Below are 16,928 nucleotides of genomic sequence, written 5' to 3' on the forward strand. Positions count from 1 at the left end.
GGTCATGATAAACTGCAGTTCACAAATTTTCCAGGAGTACATTTCTTGCCCTACTTTTATAAATTCTTGTAAATTCACGAAAGCCATATAGCTGCACTTAATGCAAGGACATATACCGAGGGTGCACTTGGAGACTTTCTTTAATAATAGGGCCCCTAATTTGGGCTGGCGTTAACCACAACCTTTTGTGTTTATTAAAATTCTCTCTCCCTGTATCGGCTGGCTTCACTGTGAGTGACGGCATTAAGCTCTTTCACACGGAGTATATTGGCACACAAAGTAGTTTTGTTCAGTGGCAGTAACTAATTTGGCAGTGTGTGCTTTTTTAGACCAATTTTGTTTTGCTTTTGCCAATGTTTGTTATAATGGTGAGGGCCCGGCAGCTCTCACATCAAGAAGGCTTTACAAAACCATGCCAAAACAAGTCACGTATTGGCAAAATTAAAAAGCTGACACTAATTTCAGACCTACTGGCTTTGCCAATACTTGTTTATTTCTAGGTTTCTCATAATCTTATTGAAACTGGTTACACTGATTTTCCAATATGATTATTTTTGCGAAATACTAGCATGCATCAACACATTTTACTAAATGATGCTGCAAATAAACTCTACCTGAATTTCACAGTAGTTTAGCAAAATGTATTTTTTTCCTACTTTCATTTTTTTAGGAACATTTTATATTGAAAGCAAAGTCATTAATCTTTCGCTCAAGCTTCTGCAAATATTTGCATCTAATCAGAGCATTCTAGGAGCATTATGCAAAGCCTCATATAGCTAAACTTTGAAACTGTGAGTACACATTTTTATACTGTAACCACTGTCAGTAGTGCAGTCAGAACTTACATTTACTTAGAGCGCTCACCCTAATAATAAAGGCTTTCAATTAATGAATCATAAATACAATTTTGAACAGCATTAAAATAGGCACACAAATAATAACCTGACTTCAGGCTGTGCCCTTCCCTGGCCCTTAATGTGGTACTGCAAACTGGACAAAATGCACATTAAAACTTGTTGCCCTTGACCGCAACAATATGTCCTGGGCGTTGGGCTATAGGAATTCCACATCCCTGAATTAGAACCACCCAAAAATGAAATTAGTCAGCTTTCCTTTAATAAGTTTTCCATGTGTTTTATGTGTGTTCCTGGCCCACATGCATAATACTCACCGCACCTGCAAACACTCTATTCCACCCATTATTTATGTTTACTTGTTGCTTACGTATGTTATGAAGCTTCCTTTTTTAGATTGGTTCACTGGGCTTTGCCGTATTTATATTTCAGCTTTAAAGTACTTGCTATCTACCAGACCAATCCATTGTTTGTACTTGTGTTAGGGCTGCAGACCGAAAACTAATCTAAATCCTATATCCAAACTCTACCCAGCATCAGTCATGCCAGTTCGTATATCTACCGTATTTTCTGGCATATAAGACTACTTTTTAACCCTTGAAAATCCCCATAGATCGATGGCAGAGGTCAGTTGCTATTGAAGGCGCCCTCTGCAGAAGGTACTACAGTGCTCTGGACTGCTGTCTGGGCGGGACCATACAACTAATGCATTGCTTCATTGCTCTTTGTAAGGTAGTTGAGAGAGCTCTGCGGAAAACCGGGATTTATACATTATTTAATTAGCATTGTAACAAAGCTCATTTTGTCAAGGTTAATATTTCTTTCCAAGGGGCCAGCGTGCCAAAAAGCGGTATTTATTTTGCCTCCTAACCAGCGTGCGTACACATGACGCCACATCCTGCATCTTTTAAAGCCTGCTTTCGGAATTTGTTATCGAAATTGTGTTTTTTTTATTTCGTCAGATGGCTTTTTTTTGGTTTCTTCAATTCTGTTTGACATTTGTGCCCGCACTTCTACTGCGCCATAAGCGGTGAGAGAAGTGAGCCTCACAAGGCATTCTGCCCTTTCCTTCCGCTGTGTCTTTTCCAAGTGCATACAATTATGGCCGTCTGCAGATGAACAATGCTCTGGGCTTCTGAACTGCTCACATGTCATGCACAATCAGGAGTCGTCCAGGAGCCAGGCATATTTACACACAGCTCTCTTCTTTGCTTGCTTACGTCTATGAACACTGGAACATATTTCACTGCAAAGAAATAGAGTGCCTGAATGAGGTCTGTAGATCCTCAATTACGAACATTAATTGCCAGTGTCCCCCACAGTCTCAGAAACACCATGGGCGTCACTCGCGGCGAAGTGGAGCACGGCAGAGCAGGCACTGGAGTCTTGGCCCCCTGGAAGAGGGGTAGTCTTATACGGCGAGTATAGCCAACACCCTATATTTTCACAAGAAAAGTAGGGGGGGTAGTCTTATACTCCCAGTCTTATACGCCGGAAAGTACAGTAGATGTTTACACAAAACTAGCAAAGCCATCAGCACAAGCAGACAGTGTGCATATTTTTATAGTGTTTATGTAGCTTAGCCCCTGCTCCCAAGCAGCAGAACTTTTTTCGTTTAACACCCCTATATCTGCTTTTAACCCACCATGTCCTACTCCCATACATTACACATAGACACGTTTCTTTTGTTTTTTCCCCAATTATACACAGAGGAATTAAGTCATTTGACTAGGATCATAGGATGTAGAGCTGATTCCAAGATTTAAACCCGCTTGCCCAGTTATAAGGTCGACAGCTCTGCCATCGATAACTGTAGTTGTGTTAACCCAATTCCCACCCCGCCATTGTTTTTAACAACCCCCCTGCTTTTAAAAAAAAGCCCCTCCTCCCGCTCTGATGATTACCCACCCCTCTTCTTCAAACAGAAAACAACATGTGTAAGTAATAGAAAAGCGCTTAAGCACATAATCCAAAAGTTCATATTCCCTGAATTTTCCAAAACAATAGTAATACAAGCATTGACAAAGCCAATAGATCGCTCATAGTTGAAACCTATTGGCTTTGCAAATGCTTGCTTTTATTATTCATGAGGACCAGGCTTTTAATCCTGAAATGACTGCCACAAGAGAAATTTTTCTCTTGTGGCAGCCAATCAGTTCTCGCCGTACCACCGTTCCCACTTTAGAATTGCGCTTCTGAAAGTGACAATGGTCAAAAAGGCTCCCTTTTTACCTGATCCGCTCTTTTTTCATTCCCATACCTATAAATATTTCACAAATCCCAGACGGCAGAGCTATTCAAAATCGTTAACCCTTTAAAGCCTGCTGTGCAACTTTTTTAAACACCAGTATCTCAAAAACTACTTAACATATTTACACCAAACCGACAAAAGCATACTTTGAGTAAAGTTCTGGTTTTATGCTAAGCCTGGTGTAAATCTCTTAAGGCATTTGGGCTGTAGGCATGAGAATTTTCCTATAGGAAGCTAAAATTGGAAAACTCTTATGTGTTTTTTTCATCCCCTCCCCCCGCAACTGTTCCCCCTTTGCGGATATGCATGTAAATCCGCATACTAGTCCTTAGGAGACTAAACTAGAAATTTACCAGTTTTCATGCGAGGATGTCAACTTAGTCAAATTTATAGGCCAACAAAAAATGCCTTTTCAATTAAATATACATCTGGACCATAACACCGTGGCAACCACCACTGTTTAATAAATATATATATGTATGTTCTGTTCCATGGGCGTCTTGCGGTCATTCGAATTAATTTTGAATCCTTGTTAAAAAATCTGCAATTTATTTGGGAAGACCCCAGAAAAACTCATAAAAACAGATATGGTCTGGGTTAAAAGGGTAAACATCGTCTACAACAGTGTTTACACCGCAGTGCCTTTACAACGATGCCATTACAACGGAAGTCGTTACTACGACTTGCGCTGGATGGCGCTGTTGGACAAGGAATGTTGTAATTTTATATTCCAACACCTTCCCTACTGTTACGTGGACTGGTGTTGGAATATAAAATTATAATATTCCAAAATCCGCGCCCTCCAGCGCAAGTCGTTGTAATGCCCGCAGTGTCAAGTACTGCAATCTTTTAGATCGCGTTGTACTGACATACATCCGGTTAAAAGTACCTACCTTATTATATTACAATGTGAGAGAGGCCAAGGAATTAAATAAACCCCTTGTGCGTGCTCATCAATTGCTATGTACATCACAAACGATTGAGCCATATCTCACTATTGTAACTAATCAGCACCATTGTTTCCTCTTGGTCCGATTCAGATTGAACCAGTTGCACTTAATTCTTTCTGAATCAAGGGGATGGAATAAGCTGGAGGACATGGCAGTCTGTACGTGTGACAACTTTTCTACTCAAGATTCGATGCATTTTGTTTTATTTTGTGATTACTTTTTGCATATCAGGAAACGGTTTATATTACCTATTTTAAAAGACAAAGGTTTTATTCAGGCCAGACCTGCTTTTATGTATTTACAAATGCTTAACAATGTCTGGGAAACGTTTAACATAGCTAGCTTTTTACCGCAGCTGTTTGACTCAGGAGGAAAGGAACATGAGTACCCTTGTTCGATATTGCATGACATTTTTATTATTCTCTTCTCATCATGTGCAATTTGATGAATTAGATTCTGTCTTCAATATTCTGTGATGTATTTGACACTAATATCAAGGAAATACTTTTTATTGTGTACTTCTATATTTTTAGTATGCTTTTATGGTTTAAATTAACCGAATAAACTGAGTTTGACTGACAATCATTGTTTTTTTCTATTTGAATTAAACGTTTATAGCCTTGGTACTTCATTCCTTGACCTTTTTCATATTTGATATAGTTATAAATGATTCCCATGGGACCACTTTTCCATTAATACAGTTGTAGATAAAAATCACATTTTTTGCACAGCCTATTTTTCTACTTTTTAAATAAACATTGCAGTATTAGGGGGTTTTCTAAGCCCCCCTGGATAAATAACACATTTGAGTTTCCTTTGCACCCCACAACGTGTAGTTGGAAAAGAAAGTGAAGTTTCCCTAAAAATCGCTTGTCAAGAAAATGCTTTGGAGTTTCAGCTAAAGTTGTCCAATTGGTCAAAAAGGTCTGAGCACTTTGTAACCTTATGCACTTAAACGAGAAACTATTTTTGCAGTCTCCTTAATTGGGCCCATGTTTCCCCAGCAAATGTAATATTTATCTATAAGGTTCTACGATCAATAAATGAATCTAGAAATATTAATGGTGGTCTCAGTGTATCACTAATGCACACAATTTGACAATCTCCCAATACTTGTTACTATTCTAGAGTCAACACTTGTTTTGAAAACTTTACCTGGACCTACGTTCTGTTTATTTTCTGAATCTAAGATTGATCAAACAGGTGTTGAAATACTGTGTAGATACTACCCCTCTATAGTGTTGTAATAGTACTGTTAAAAATATGAAATGAAAAGCAAATCAGTGTGCCGATACAGTTGTAGTGTAAGATTTTCAGAAAATGTTGCATTTAGACCATTGGTCTCTTTGGCCCAGTGTGTCTAAAAGCCATCATCAACATTAATTATGATGGAACAATAAAGTGTATCTGAAACTACCACGTTTTTCATCAACTTTGTAAACAGTCTACAACACAGTGTGTCTGCACACATGATATACTCTACCTCGCTTGTATGCTCTGCCGCATACCTTCAAAAGCGTTCAGTCTAGTGCCAACTCCTCCCTCCCCCATTCCCCGCCCCCTGCACAGGTAATTTGTGGGAGAGACTCCATTCAACGGATAGGATATAAAAGTGAAACTGGGGCCAGAGAAAGGACAATACACCTTCTTTGTACTGTGCTTCTTTCAGTCCGCGTCAGTGGATATTTACAGAGCTTCTTGCTACCTGAAACCTTCATAAGTAAATGTAAATGCCATTTGTAAAGCGCACAGCTACCTCCAACGGAGGTGTCTCGGCGCTGTCCGTATACCGCTTAGGAACCCTTCCTGGTTTTTCCCTGTGGAATGCCCACTCCTGGGCACCCCCAAGGTGAAGCCAGGCATCCCAGCGCTGTTGGGGCCGTTGTGGACATTAAGCAAGTGATATCATCCTTCTATGTGCACACAAATGTTCCAGGAAGTAAACTGGTCAGCCAGTAGCAGGAAGCTGTGACCAGAGTCTTACTCTGGACTGTTTGTGTAACTACCATCAGACCTAACTTATGAGAAATGAAAGGAGACTATTGAGCTACCTGTAGAGATACCATTAGGAGCCGGTCTTTAATTGAAAGGTTTCAGGCTCCAAGACTGATCCAAATCTTGACCACTGCTTTCTTGTTACTGACAAGGCTCATGGAGAACTTGAAGTTCTGAGATCCGATTCTCTAAGTCGAGGGACCGAATCAGGAGATGAATAGCTTAATCTTGATAGGACAATAAAGTTACTGTCGGAGACCATGCTGTCTTTTTAAAAATTCTGACACTGATATTGCCCTTTTACGTTTTGAACTTCATGTTTATATCTTTGTAACGCAAATGCATCAGTTTGTTCTGTCTAAAACCCAATATTCAATTTTCAGCATTGTTTCGATTTTCCCTTCCAGGCCTGAACTTGTGAGACCGGCTACTACTCTGTATCAGCATAACCTCACTGGAATCCTGGAAACAGCTGTTAGAGCAACAAATGCACAATTTGACAATCCTGAAATACTTAAACGGTTGGATGTCCGACTCCTGGAGGTAAAAATGTCCTTTTTAAATGTCAGAACTTTTAGTGGCTTCTGTATTACATTTTATTTTGCTTACCATTTTGGAGAGAGGGAAGTCTAATTCTAACAGCAGAAGGAATGCAGAAAAATATTAAATCAGTGCTGTGGTTAAAAATTATCAGGTGTTGATGAGTGCGAGGAGAGAAAGGTAGTGAAAGGTAACCAGTATAAATCATATTTAATCTTCTGGTGTGACCTTTCTCTCCTCGTACTCAATACCTTAATTGAATCTTTCTCTCCTCTTCTCCCTCCATCACCTCTTTTCTATTTCCCCCTACCTTTTTCTACTCTTGTTCTTTTTCCCCCTTTACCGCCACTTTCATTTTATATAAAATAGACTTTTTTTATTGTATAATTGTATGTCTCTTGAGATGGCAGGACTAGTTGCTGTACTCATTTCCTCACAATTGTTATTTCTAGTTGACACTGCTCTTTAAATTTTCAATAAAAATAATTGTATTTATTTATTCAGGATTTTATATAGCTCAAACATGACCCAATGGGATACCAGAGCGCTTTATAGTTACATAGATTAACTGTTGCGACAGTTCGATAGCGATGCATTTAAACATAACTAGAACAAGTAAATATGACAGTCAAGTAAAAGCATTTCCAACTAAAATTAAAACGATAAATAATATCAAAATTAGTACACTTGACTGTAACGTTAAAAAATGAACAGGTATAGTTAAACTTTACTGTTTTCCATGATTGATTCATCGACCTTGTGCTTCCACATCTCTTGCTTCATCCAAAGATAGGTATGATTTTTTTGATTGAGAAATAGTCTAATGGCAACTTCATCGTGCAGAATTCTATGGTTTGTGAAATATTTATCCCAGCAATAGCTGTTAGGTGGTCCCGTATGGTCATGGGGTGAAAAGCAGTCCGTGCCACATGGGATATGATATGGTATAGGCACAAAAAGGTGTCACCTAACATTCAGGAAGTCTTTCATGGTTTTACACACCAAGGCTTCCTAGGATCTGTAGCTCTATCCTTTCTCTAATCTTTCTCTTTGACAATTTATTTGGATTTTTGAGTTTTAATTTGCAGCTTTGATGATGGTGCCATGTTTCCACTGTGGAATGCCTTTAGCCTGTTTGTGAGTTGTAGTAACTGAAAGTATATGAACAGTCTTCATGGTAGATGTCAGTGAGTCGGTCAAAACTCTGAGACCTGCTGTGCTTGCCAGGCAATCTGATGGAACAAAACTTTGAATCGGACATCTCTCATAATAGATGTTCGGAAGACTGGAAGTAGAATTCTCTTTTATTGGATTAATCCGAATAAGAAAATGACTCACTGGTCCTCCTGCTCTCCTTTGCCATCAAAGCTCAAGTAGAAATCACTCTGTTTCCAGGTCTCCCTGACATACTTTCCTTCTATCTTGTCCTTGTAGCTGCCGAAACTTGTCCAAGTACCCTACTATTTCAGGTCTGATCTCAAGCGTGATCAAGTTTTTGCACTAGGACAAGTGCAAACCAGTGGCACCTTCTGGGGGATCCTGGTGTTCGCACCCTATGAGTTGCTGGGTGTCCTTGGACCTCCAAGATGGTTATTTCAGTTTTCCAAACTGCCTCCAGAAATAGTTTGGGTTAACGTTGCTTAGTTTTCTGCCCCTCCTTTTGCTTTGGTGTGTGTGTTTAGAGTCTTCACTAAGGTTGTGGTGATGTCTGTGGTCCATCTGCATACATGAGCCGTTGCTATTTCTATCTCCGTCCATGGCTGCTGACTTTCTCATAAACTCAGGTTTTGAATTTGGCACGTTGCCAGCAGCTCAGCTTTATCTGATAGACTACTAGCCGCAGATTCTTTAACGTAGAATTATCCCCAGGTGTGAGACTGGATCCAGAAAATTTTTGCTACAGCATCTCTGCGCGCCAGGGGGCAGCACCACCTGACTCCGCCCTGACGTCCGCGGATGTGACCTCAGTGAGGTCACATAAGTCCCACCCCGGCGTGCTGACATCAGTTTCCTTCTTTTCAGCGTGCAACACTGATCCGGAGTGAGTTCTCTTGACCTGTTTTCAGGCCTCTTTTAATGCCTTTGCGCTGGCAACCGTGTGCAATGCCTTCGGGTTTCAAGACGTGCGCTTCTTGTACGCGTCCGATGTTGGCGACGGACCCTCTCCCTATTTGTATGTGGTGTCTGGCGAGCACCATGATTCTACGGACTGCAACACTTGTCAGCATCTCAAGCCGAAGCCCCGGCGGGAGCATCAGACGAAATTGTCCAGATCGGTCTCATCACAGCGTCCGTCCCCTCCTTCGGAAGGGTCCAGAAGCCGCCAATTCCGGCTGCGGCATCGTCCTTCACCGAGGCCCCCACGGGCGTTGCTTGCCCGTCGGTAAGTCCTGCAGTTTGTCACAGAGGCCTTGTCCTAGTTCTGCAGAGGGCGCGGTTCCTCTTGGGACGTGTGCCGTCGCCACCCTATCTGCCGTTTCCTGGCCTTGGGGCGACTAGGGCCCAAATGAAGGCCTACGCCACGGCTCTGCAGGCTTCTTTGGGGAACCCTTCTCTTCCTGAGACGTCCACAGATCCCTCACCATTCGCTGGGCCTTTCACGGACTTGCCGGCCGATTCGCCCCCGGGGCTGACTAGTTCGGCTTCAGGTTTTGGAAGAGTGGTGTCAAGGTGCGGCCCTACGGGGTTCCCCTCTCGGACCCAAGGCGCCCCTACCTCGCTGCAAAACCCAGCGGGGTTCCCTGTGGTGTCTCAGGAGGTCGCCGGGACTCATGGCTCGTCCCAGAGTCCCCCTCGGTCCTCTGGGCAGGAAGCGGTCTTACCGGAGGCCGAGCAGACGCCCTTCCGGCGCCGGCGGCTTTCCTTCCCGGCCCTGGCGGCGCCACGTGTGGAGGCCGGGACCCGGGGTGCCTCCCCGAGTTCCTCTCGGTCCTCTGCGCAAGTGGCTGCCTCGTCTGAGGTAGAGCTGCTTCGGCACCTACCCTGCCCCTTTCTCCTATGAGGCACGTGGTGGGCGACTCTTCACCCCTGGTTGACACTTCGGTGGGAATTGAGGATGCACCGGTGGCCATGGCGGACTCCCCAGCGCCGTCCTGACGTCAGATCGTTGACTCTTCTCCGGATGTTCCTTCCTCTCCGGAGGATTGTCGTCTCCTTGTCTCCTCTTCATCGGAGACTGGACGCCACGTCGTTGCCTTTTCCCTGGCGGTTTCAAGGACTGGTTCTACGACGTCTCTGCGACACAGCCCTTGGACCCGCTCTTCTGCACCTTGCAGTTGATTGCCCCTCAAGATTTTCCACCTTCTCCGGAGACCCCTCAGGCTCCTCACTCATCCATGGGTCTTTCAACCTACAGGGGCTGGCCGTTTCTTCCTCCAGCAGGGCTTAGTTTGCAGCCTTCGCCCACAGAAGAGTTGCTCTCTCCTCCCCACAGAAGAGTTGCTCTCTCCCCCACGACGCCCTACGGAGGAGAGTGTAGCCTTTGTCCGGGCCATTTCCAAAGCCACCAGCATTTTGCAAATGAGCAACCTGGTCGCTACACTCAACGGAGTTTCTCGACCAGGGCTCTGGTGCAGGGGAGCCGCTTCTTCCATTTGAAGCTTCGCTCAACAGCTCTCTTCTGGGGGCCTGCGGATGTCCTGCTATGGGGGATCAGATGCCTCAGCCGCTCCTCCACCGCCCTGCCCCGCACAATCCAGTCTGTCTTTTTTCCCACCCATCTGCAAAGGGCCCTGTCCTGCAGATTGCTTTTCCTTCCTTGTCTTCAGTGTTGCTCCCTCCGTCACGGTAGGCCTGGTGGTTGGACTCCTGGAGGCTTAACATTTTTGCTTCCACTAGTGCTGCTCTGCATGTGCTCAACACACTTTGTGTGTTGGCCAGGGCTACCTCCGGCCTATGGGATTCTGCAGCGTCCCTTCTGTCTCGCCCCTCCCACGAAGGTGTCAGTGCTGATCTGCGACACCATGTCCTGGATGGTAGGGAGTTAGCTGCATTTATTCTCCGTTCGGCCTTGGATGTCTCTGATTCTCACGCCTGCGCTATGGCAAGTTCTGTGGCCCTCTTTCACCATGCTTGGTTGCGGGATAGCGTCTTTCCGGAGAATATTCGGGAGCGTCTTGTTGACCTGCCTTTTGATGGGATTCTTTTATTTAACACCCACGCGGACTCAGGTATTCAACGACTCCTTGCGGGGCTCCGTCCTCCTCCCCAAGCTTCGGCTTGTCGGTCCTCAGGTGTCTTATGGGAGGCGTTTATCTTACCTTCCTCTCTGGGCCTAGTGTTTCGGTTGGCCCGTCTGTGTGCTGTGTGTGGCTTAGAATGCCTTCAGGGTACTTCAGTTGGCCCCTCTGTACTTCTGGCTGCTGGTACAGCCCTTCAGTTTTTGTGTTCTGTGTTTTTTGGCTGTTAGTGAAGCTGTATAGGTCCTCAGGTTAGACCATCTATGTATTCTTTTTTTGGCTGATGGGTAAGCCGCCTGCAGTGATACCCACAGGTCTCTTATGTTCTTGACCTCTGCTGCGGTTTCCCGGGTACTTGTTGGCTATTGTATAGCTCTGTCCTAAGCTGGGCAGGTGTGGATACCTTCTCGGGTTCCTCGCATTTTCTGGCGTCACTGTATACTGCTTGGTGCAGTCCCTTTTTTCTTCTGCCTTAGCGCAGCTTGCGCTGCTCCAGGTTCTGTCCTGCTCGGTATCAGATGGTGTTTCTATCCTTCTACAGGGCTTGCCTGTCGTACATTTTGCCCTTTGTTCCTGCGGGATATTGCTTCTGTGCTTTTTGCCTGCTCGCTTCAGCCTCTGGATCACCAGACTGACTTTTGTCATGCCGTCTACGGCGTCGTGTTGTGGTGTTTCCACCTTATTATCCGATGTTTCTGCCTGGTCCTCTGCCTTGTGTTCCAGGGGGCTAGGATATTTCTGGTGTTCTCCTCTGTTCTGGTTGACAGCTTTAGGTCTGTACTACATATTCTCGCTTCCCGGGGGTTGCTGTTCTGGGCACACTACTTCGGAGTATTTACCATCTGCCTGCTGCGCATGCCTCGTCGTTATGGTCCACCTCAGTGGGCCTCGGCGTGTACCAGTGTGCTCCTGTCTCTTGTTCTGCTGGAGCTTTGCACAACTGTGTCTTCTTTCTCACGTATGTGCTTCTCGGCCGTGGGGCCGTTCCTGCCTTGTCCCCTGCCTAGGGGCTGATGCCTGTTCAGCTGTCCCCTTCGCTGGGTGTGTTTTCCTGAGGCGGGCTCTGCCTCAGTTTCCACCTCTTCTCCTTGGATTTTGCGGGTGGTTCTTTTCTTCCTTTGGTACTCTCTTGGTGCCATCTGTCCCTCCGGGTTTTCTAGCGGATGCCCTTTGCCCCTCGGGTAGGTTTGTGGTATCCTGGCCTTCCCTTCTGCTTGGTGGGGACTGGGTCGTCCTTCCTGTCCCAATGGCACATTCCCTGTTGGGGCCTTGTGTTCTTCCAAGCTGGTGAGTTTTCTCTTGCAGACCACCCCCCCCCCCCCCTGCTGGTTATGGCTAGGGTATCTATTCTACGTTAAGGAATCTGCGGCTAGTAGTCTCTGTCAGATGTACAAGTTACTTACCTTCGGTAACTATGTATCTGGTAGAGACCATTCTAGCTGCATGTTAGAAACGGGACCCTGGCTGGCCAAGACTCGCGTCGAGGTCAGTCAGGGATCACCATTCCTAAGGTCAGGGCAAGGGAGTCACACGCCAAGATAACCCCTACTCGCCCTCTAGGTAACGTGGCGCGAGCAGTCAAGGCTAAACTTGGGGGCGATGTAAGTTAAGTATTTGCGCACGCACCCCAGCAACAACACCCAAGGCCCACCACAAAGAAACACTCCACACAAGGATATATATAAAAAATAGCCTTTGTATTATAATAAATATACATCAGATAAAACACACATCTTGTTACACTGTGCCAACAGGCACGGGCGGAATTTACAAGGGATATTTGTACAGGACAGGGCCACTCGGACCACTGTCAAGGGTATCAGCACTTTTAGAAGCAATACTTTCAGAAATAGCACTTTAGAAAGTAAAATCAGTGTAGCACACAATATAAACATAGAGCACACAACCAGTAATCACTGGTTGCAGGACCTCACTAGCACCACCTGTACTAGGGAGAAAACAACCACCTACATATCACAATACCTGTAGGGGTGCAAGGATAAAACACATGATGTATTAACATTCAGAGGTGTAAAATCAATAACAATTGCGCCAAACTCACAAGTCACCACCTGTGACTGTCCCGGTGTCCCAATGTCAGGGCCTAAACGTGGCAGTTGCCCACAAAGTGCTGGGCAACTGGAGCAGGGAAAGTTAGGGCAACGTTGGAGCCTCTCTGGGCTCAAAGAACCACCACTGTGGCACTGGTGAGCCTCTCTGGGCTCTGGACAAGAACAATGAACTGGCCCTCCTGAGCCTCTCTCAGGCTCTCAGACAACGGACTCTGCCTCACTAGGCGGGGGGGGGGGGGGGGGGGGTCCCTCACGGGGGACCCAGGCACAACTGGGGAGCCTCTCGGGGCTCTTAAACAAACAAGGGCACTGCTGAGCCTCTCAGGGCTCCAGCAACAAAGGTGCAGCCTCGCTGGGCTGTGGGGTCCCTCTCTGGGGACCCGGAGCAAAGACAAATGCCCTGCAAGAGCCTCGCAGGCTCACGAACGAAATGGCCCCTCCGAGCCTCTCTGGGCTTGTAACAAATGCAGGCTGGAGCCTCTCTCAGGCTCGTCGAGCAAGGGTGCCGGCATTCGAGCCTCGCAAGGCTTGCTAACAGGAAATGCCCCCAAGAGCCTCTCAGGCTCTAAACACGAGGGCGCGAGGTCACGCTGCTGAGGGGGCAGGGGGGGGCGGACACCGACAATGTGTCCCGGCGCCCCTCCCTCCAGAACGGCCACACTCACCGGCTCTGGTCTCCAGCGGAGGCGGGTCTCTCCCTCTGGTCCCGGGGCTCTCCTCTCCACTCGGGGAGCCTCGGGGATCCGGCCGGCAGCTTCTCTCTTCCCGGCTCAGCTACAGAGGCGGGACTTCCGGTCGGCCTCTCCTGGGCCGCGCTAGGATTGGTCGGACTCCCAACCACTTCCGGGTCGCCGCGGGCAGCGCGGCGGCTCGCTTCTTAGGCAGGCAGGCGGGCTCCCATGTGATCCGAGGAGTGGGCTCCCTCGTGGATCAACAAGAAACGGGCAAAACAATGCGGCAATGAGCGGGGTGGCACCCGCGCCGCCAAATCACCACACGGGGCGATCAGATGCTGGGTGGGCACCGGCTGTGCACACCAAGCGCTAGCAGCGCTAGCAACGAAGGGCAGGCGCTCCCAAGCGCCTCCAGGACAAAATACAGCGCTCACAGCGCTAGGGGCAAAATCAAGCGCTTTCCAAGCGCTAGGCAGGCGATTTCAGCGCTCCCCAGCGCTGAAGGGCAGAGAGCAGCGCTCTCAGGCGGCAGGCAAGGAGTCCTCAGTGCTCCCCAGCACTAGAGGACAGGACAAGGCTCCAGCAGGGGCTGGAGGCAGGCAGGGGGGCAAGGCTGGGCCAGAGCCAGCACACTGGGTCTCCAGGCAGGGAGACACCCCAAGTGGCGATCCTCCTGGCCCCAGCAGCAGCAAAAGCCCCCTCTGGCAGGATCCAAGAGTAGAACAACTTCAGTGGGGACACAGCCCCTTTTTATACAGTAAATCCTTTGTCTAAGGGTGCAGGGTGGGGGAGAAACCAGTCGCAGCTGGTTCTGGAGCCCTCTTGATGGCCCAACCACCCATTTCATTCACTGGGGAGGCTAGGGTCGTTAGACACACCACAGGGGGGCGGAGCCAGCATTGTGTGGGGAAAACCCAGCCCATCCAGGACACAGGTACACTCCTCCCACACATCACTCATGCTAATCTCCCACTCACCACCGGGCAGACCCATCCAGACTTCCTGGAGCCTGGCATGCCAGCCAGCTCCAGCCAATCACGCTCCAGCACCCTCACTGCACACATATCTCAATGTCCAGAAGTAGCACTTCCCTTCTAGACACATACATGCCGCAGACACCATCTCGCAGCATTCACTCTCACGAGTTTACACATACTAAACTCGAGCCTGCACTCCCCACGCATCAGGAACTACCAGGGACACACACATTCCCCATGATTTCCTATGGGAGGGCAGGCCAGCCATACTACACGCACGCACTTTCACTCTGGGACTCAGGGGAAAGTGCGCAGAGACCCAAAAATCACTGACACAGGGTCACACATAAGGCAAAAAGTCTAGGGGTGAACCTGCCCTGCGAGCCAAGTCCAACACTGCGGATTCCTTCACGACCCGCCCTTCCTTCCCGTTCTGCGAGGACCTTCAGCTTGGTCTTCTGCACTCTCCTCCCTCTGGGTGGTTTTGTCCTCTGCGAGTGCCTTCTTTCACTTCCTCCCTGGCGGGGTGCTTCGTTCTGTTTATTTGTTCCACTACTTCCTTTCTGGTAATTGGGCGGTGGGTTCATTTGTACTTCTGCATCCCTACACCCTGGTTATTCCAGTGTGGAGCCTACTCCTAATCTTCTCCCTTTTTCATTGCTGGGGGTTTCAGACTGCTCTGCAGTCCTCTGAGTTGGGGTCTCTTGGCTGTGCCTCAGCCTGTAGCTCTTTACAGGGGATACAACCCTCCTTGATGGTGTTGTCTTGGGGTAATTTGTCGTTACTCATCTGTTCCGGACTTGTTGCCCTTCACTGTTACAGATTGTGGTTGCAGACTTTATGTCTAGGACATTTTTCACGTGTTTTTCTGCCTCCAGGGAGGATATCGCCTTCGCTTTGCAAGGTTGCTTCTCAGAGTGGTGCTCTGCTCTTTCCCTTCCATGACTTTCAGTAACACAGTGCCTGGCACTTTCCCAAATGATGCTGTTCCTCATCATTTGCTTCTTCCTTTTCTGTTTACCTGATTTTTTAGCACACTGTTCCCATATTCTCAGTTTTGTTTGTGATGACTCCGCGTTGTGGTGTGGGAAAGTTCTCCGAAGAAAACAGATGTCAGCGCGCCGGAGGGACTTATGTGACCTCGCAGACGTCACGTCCGCGGACAACGACAGGGCGGAGTCACGTGGTGCTACCCCCTACGCACAGAGATGCATGCTGTGGCAAAAGAATTCCAGATCCAGTCTAACGCCTGGGGATAATTCTACGTTAAGGAATCTGCGGCTAGAATCGTCTCTACCAGATACATCGTTACCGAAGGTAAGTAACTTGTACATTTCAGTGTAACTGGCTATTTCCTACACTTAGGAGGGTTTAGGCCAGCCGCCATTTAAGTTCAGGGAGAGATGTCCATGCTATCTTTCCTTTGGTTATTTGGCCTCATCCCTTGTGTTTTTTTTCTTGTTTGTCGTAGATGTGTTTGATGCAGTGGGCCTAAGGTAGCACTGGAACCGGTTTTGATAAGAATTATAGGACCTGATGTGATTTTCTAGACTTCCATTTGAACTTTCAGTAGTAATGTCACAAAGCCAGCCTGCTTGCAGGAGATGCCTAGGTCACAGACACTTTCTCCTTAATGGTGGAGGTTATCTCTGATCACTGTCAACCAGCGGCTTGTGGAGCATGCTGCAGAGCTAAGGTCAGCCCAACACTTTGTTGCTTTGAGCAATTTTAGTGTCACTAAGCTGTCATCCTTCCCTTGGCACAAGTGTGAGCAATGCAGGTTCTCCTGGTCAAACACCACCAATGGGTTGTACCAAAGGGCACGGGCTCATTCCACCTTTGCATCAGAAGCCTCGGTGTGGAACTGGTTTATGGCTTAGAGTATCTTACTAGCAACTACTTATCAAGTGGATACATTGGTATGCTGACCTGGTCTTCTCATGAGTTTGAGCGGTACCAATAGATGGAACAGAGCATTTTGAGCCTACTGAGAAATGCCCAAATCAATCTTTGTCTCATTTGTAGACTATTTCCATCTGCCCAAGGGGAATTAATATTCTAGGTCTCACTGAAAAGTATTTCTGTTGGACTATTTCAGTTTTAACTACACATTTCCTCCAATTTCCACCCTTGCTCACATTTTTAAGAACCTCAGAATACCAACATTAGGGAAGTTTGATTGCTTAGGACAGGGAAAGGAAGATTCTGGATCTTAGCTTGTCCACTGAGTTTCTGCTTCCTTTAAGGTTGAACCATCTGGGGGAGGGGGGGGGGGGGGGGGGTTGTTGTCATCCCACCATAAGCACCCCAGCCAGTTGTTGAGGCAATATTAGCTAGGAGGTTATCCTGGAAAAGGTGGCAAACTTACTACTGGCAGCTAGGCATCCTGATTCTAAGTTTATGCACGCCATAAGCTGGAGGATGCCTACCTTTTGAT

The 16,928-nt window shown here is 47.1% G+C and overlaps 1 protein-coding gene across 1 annotated transcript in view; it reads left to right on the plus strand.

Moving 5' to 3' along the window:
- TUBGCP3 (tubulin gamma complex component 3) overlaps positions 1-16,928 on the plus strand; it is a 418,028-nt gene that overhangs the window by 302,863 nt on the left and 98,237 nt on the right. The window contains exon 15 of the mRNA XM_086934339.1: positions 6,458-6,593. Coding sequence (XP_086790465.1) covers positions 6,458-6,593 — 136 coding nt within the window. The remainder of the gene's footprint in view (positions 1-6,457; positions 6,594-16,928) is intronic.

This window comes from Lissotriton vulgaris, chromosome 8, assembly GCF_964263255.1.
Source record: "Lissotriton vulgaris chromosome 8, aLisVul1.2, whole genome shotgun sequence".
NCBI lineage: Eukaryota > Metazoa > Chordata > Amphibia > Caudata > Salamandridae > Lissotriton > Lissotriton vulgaris.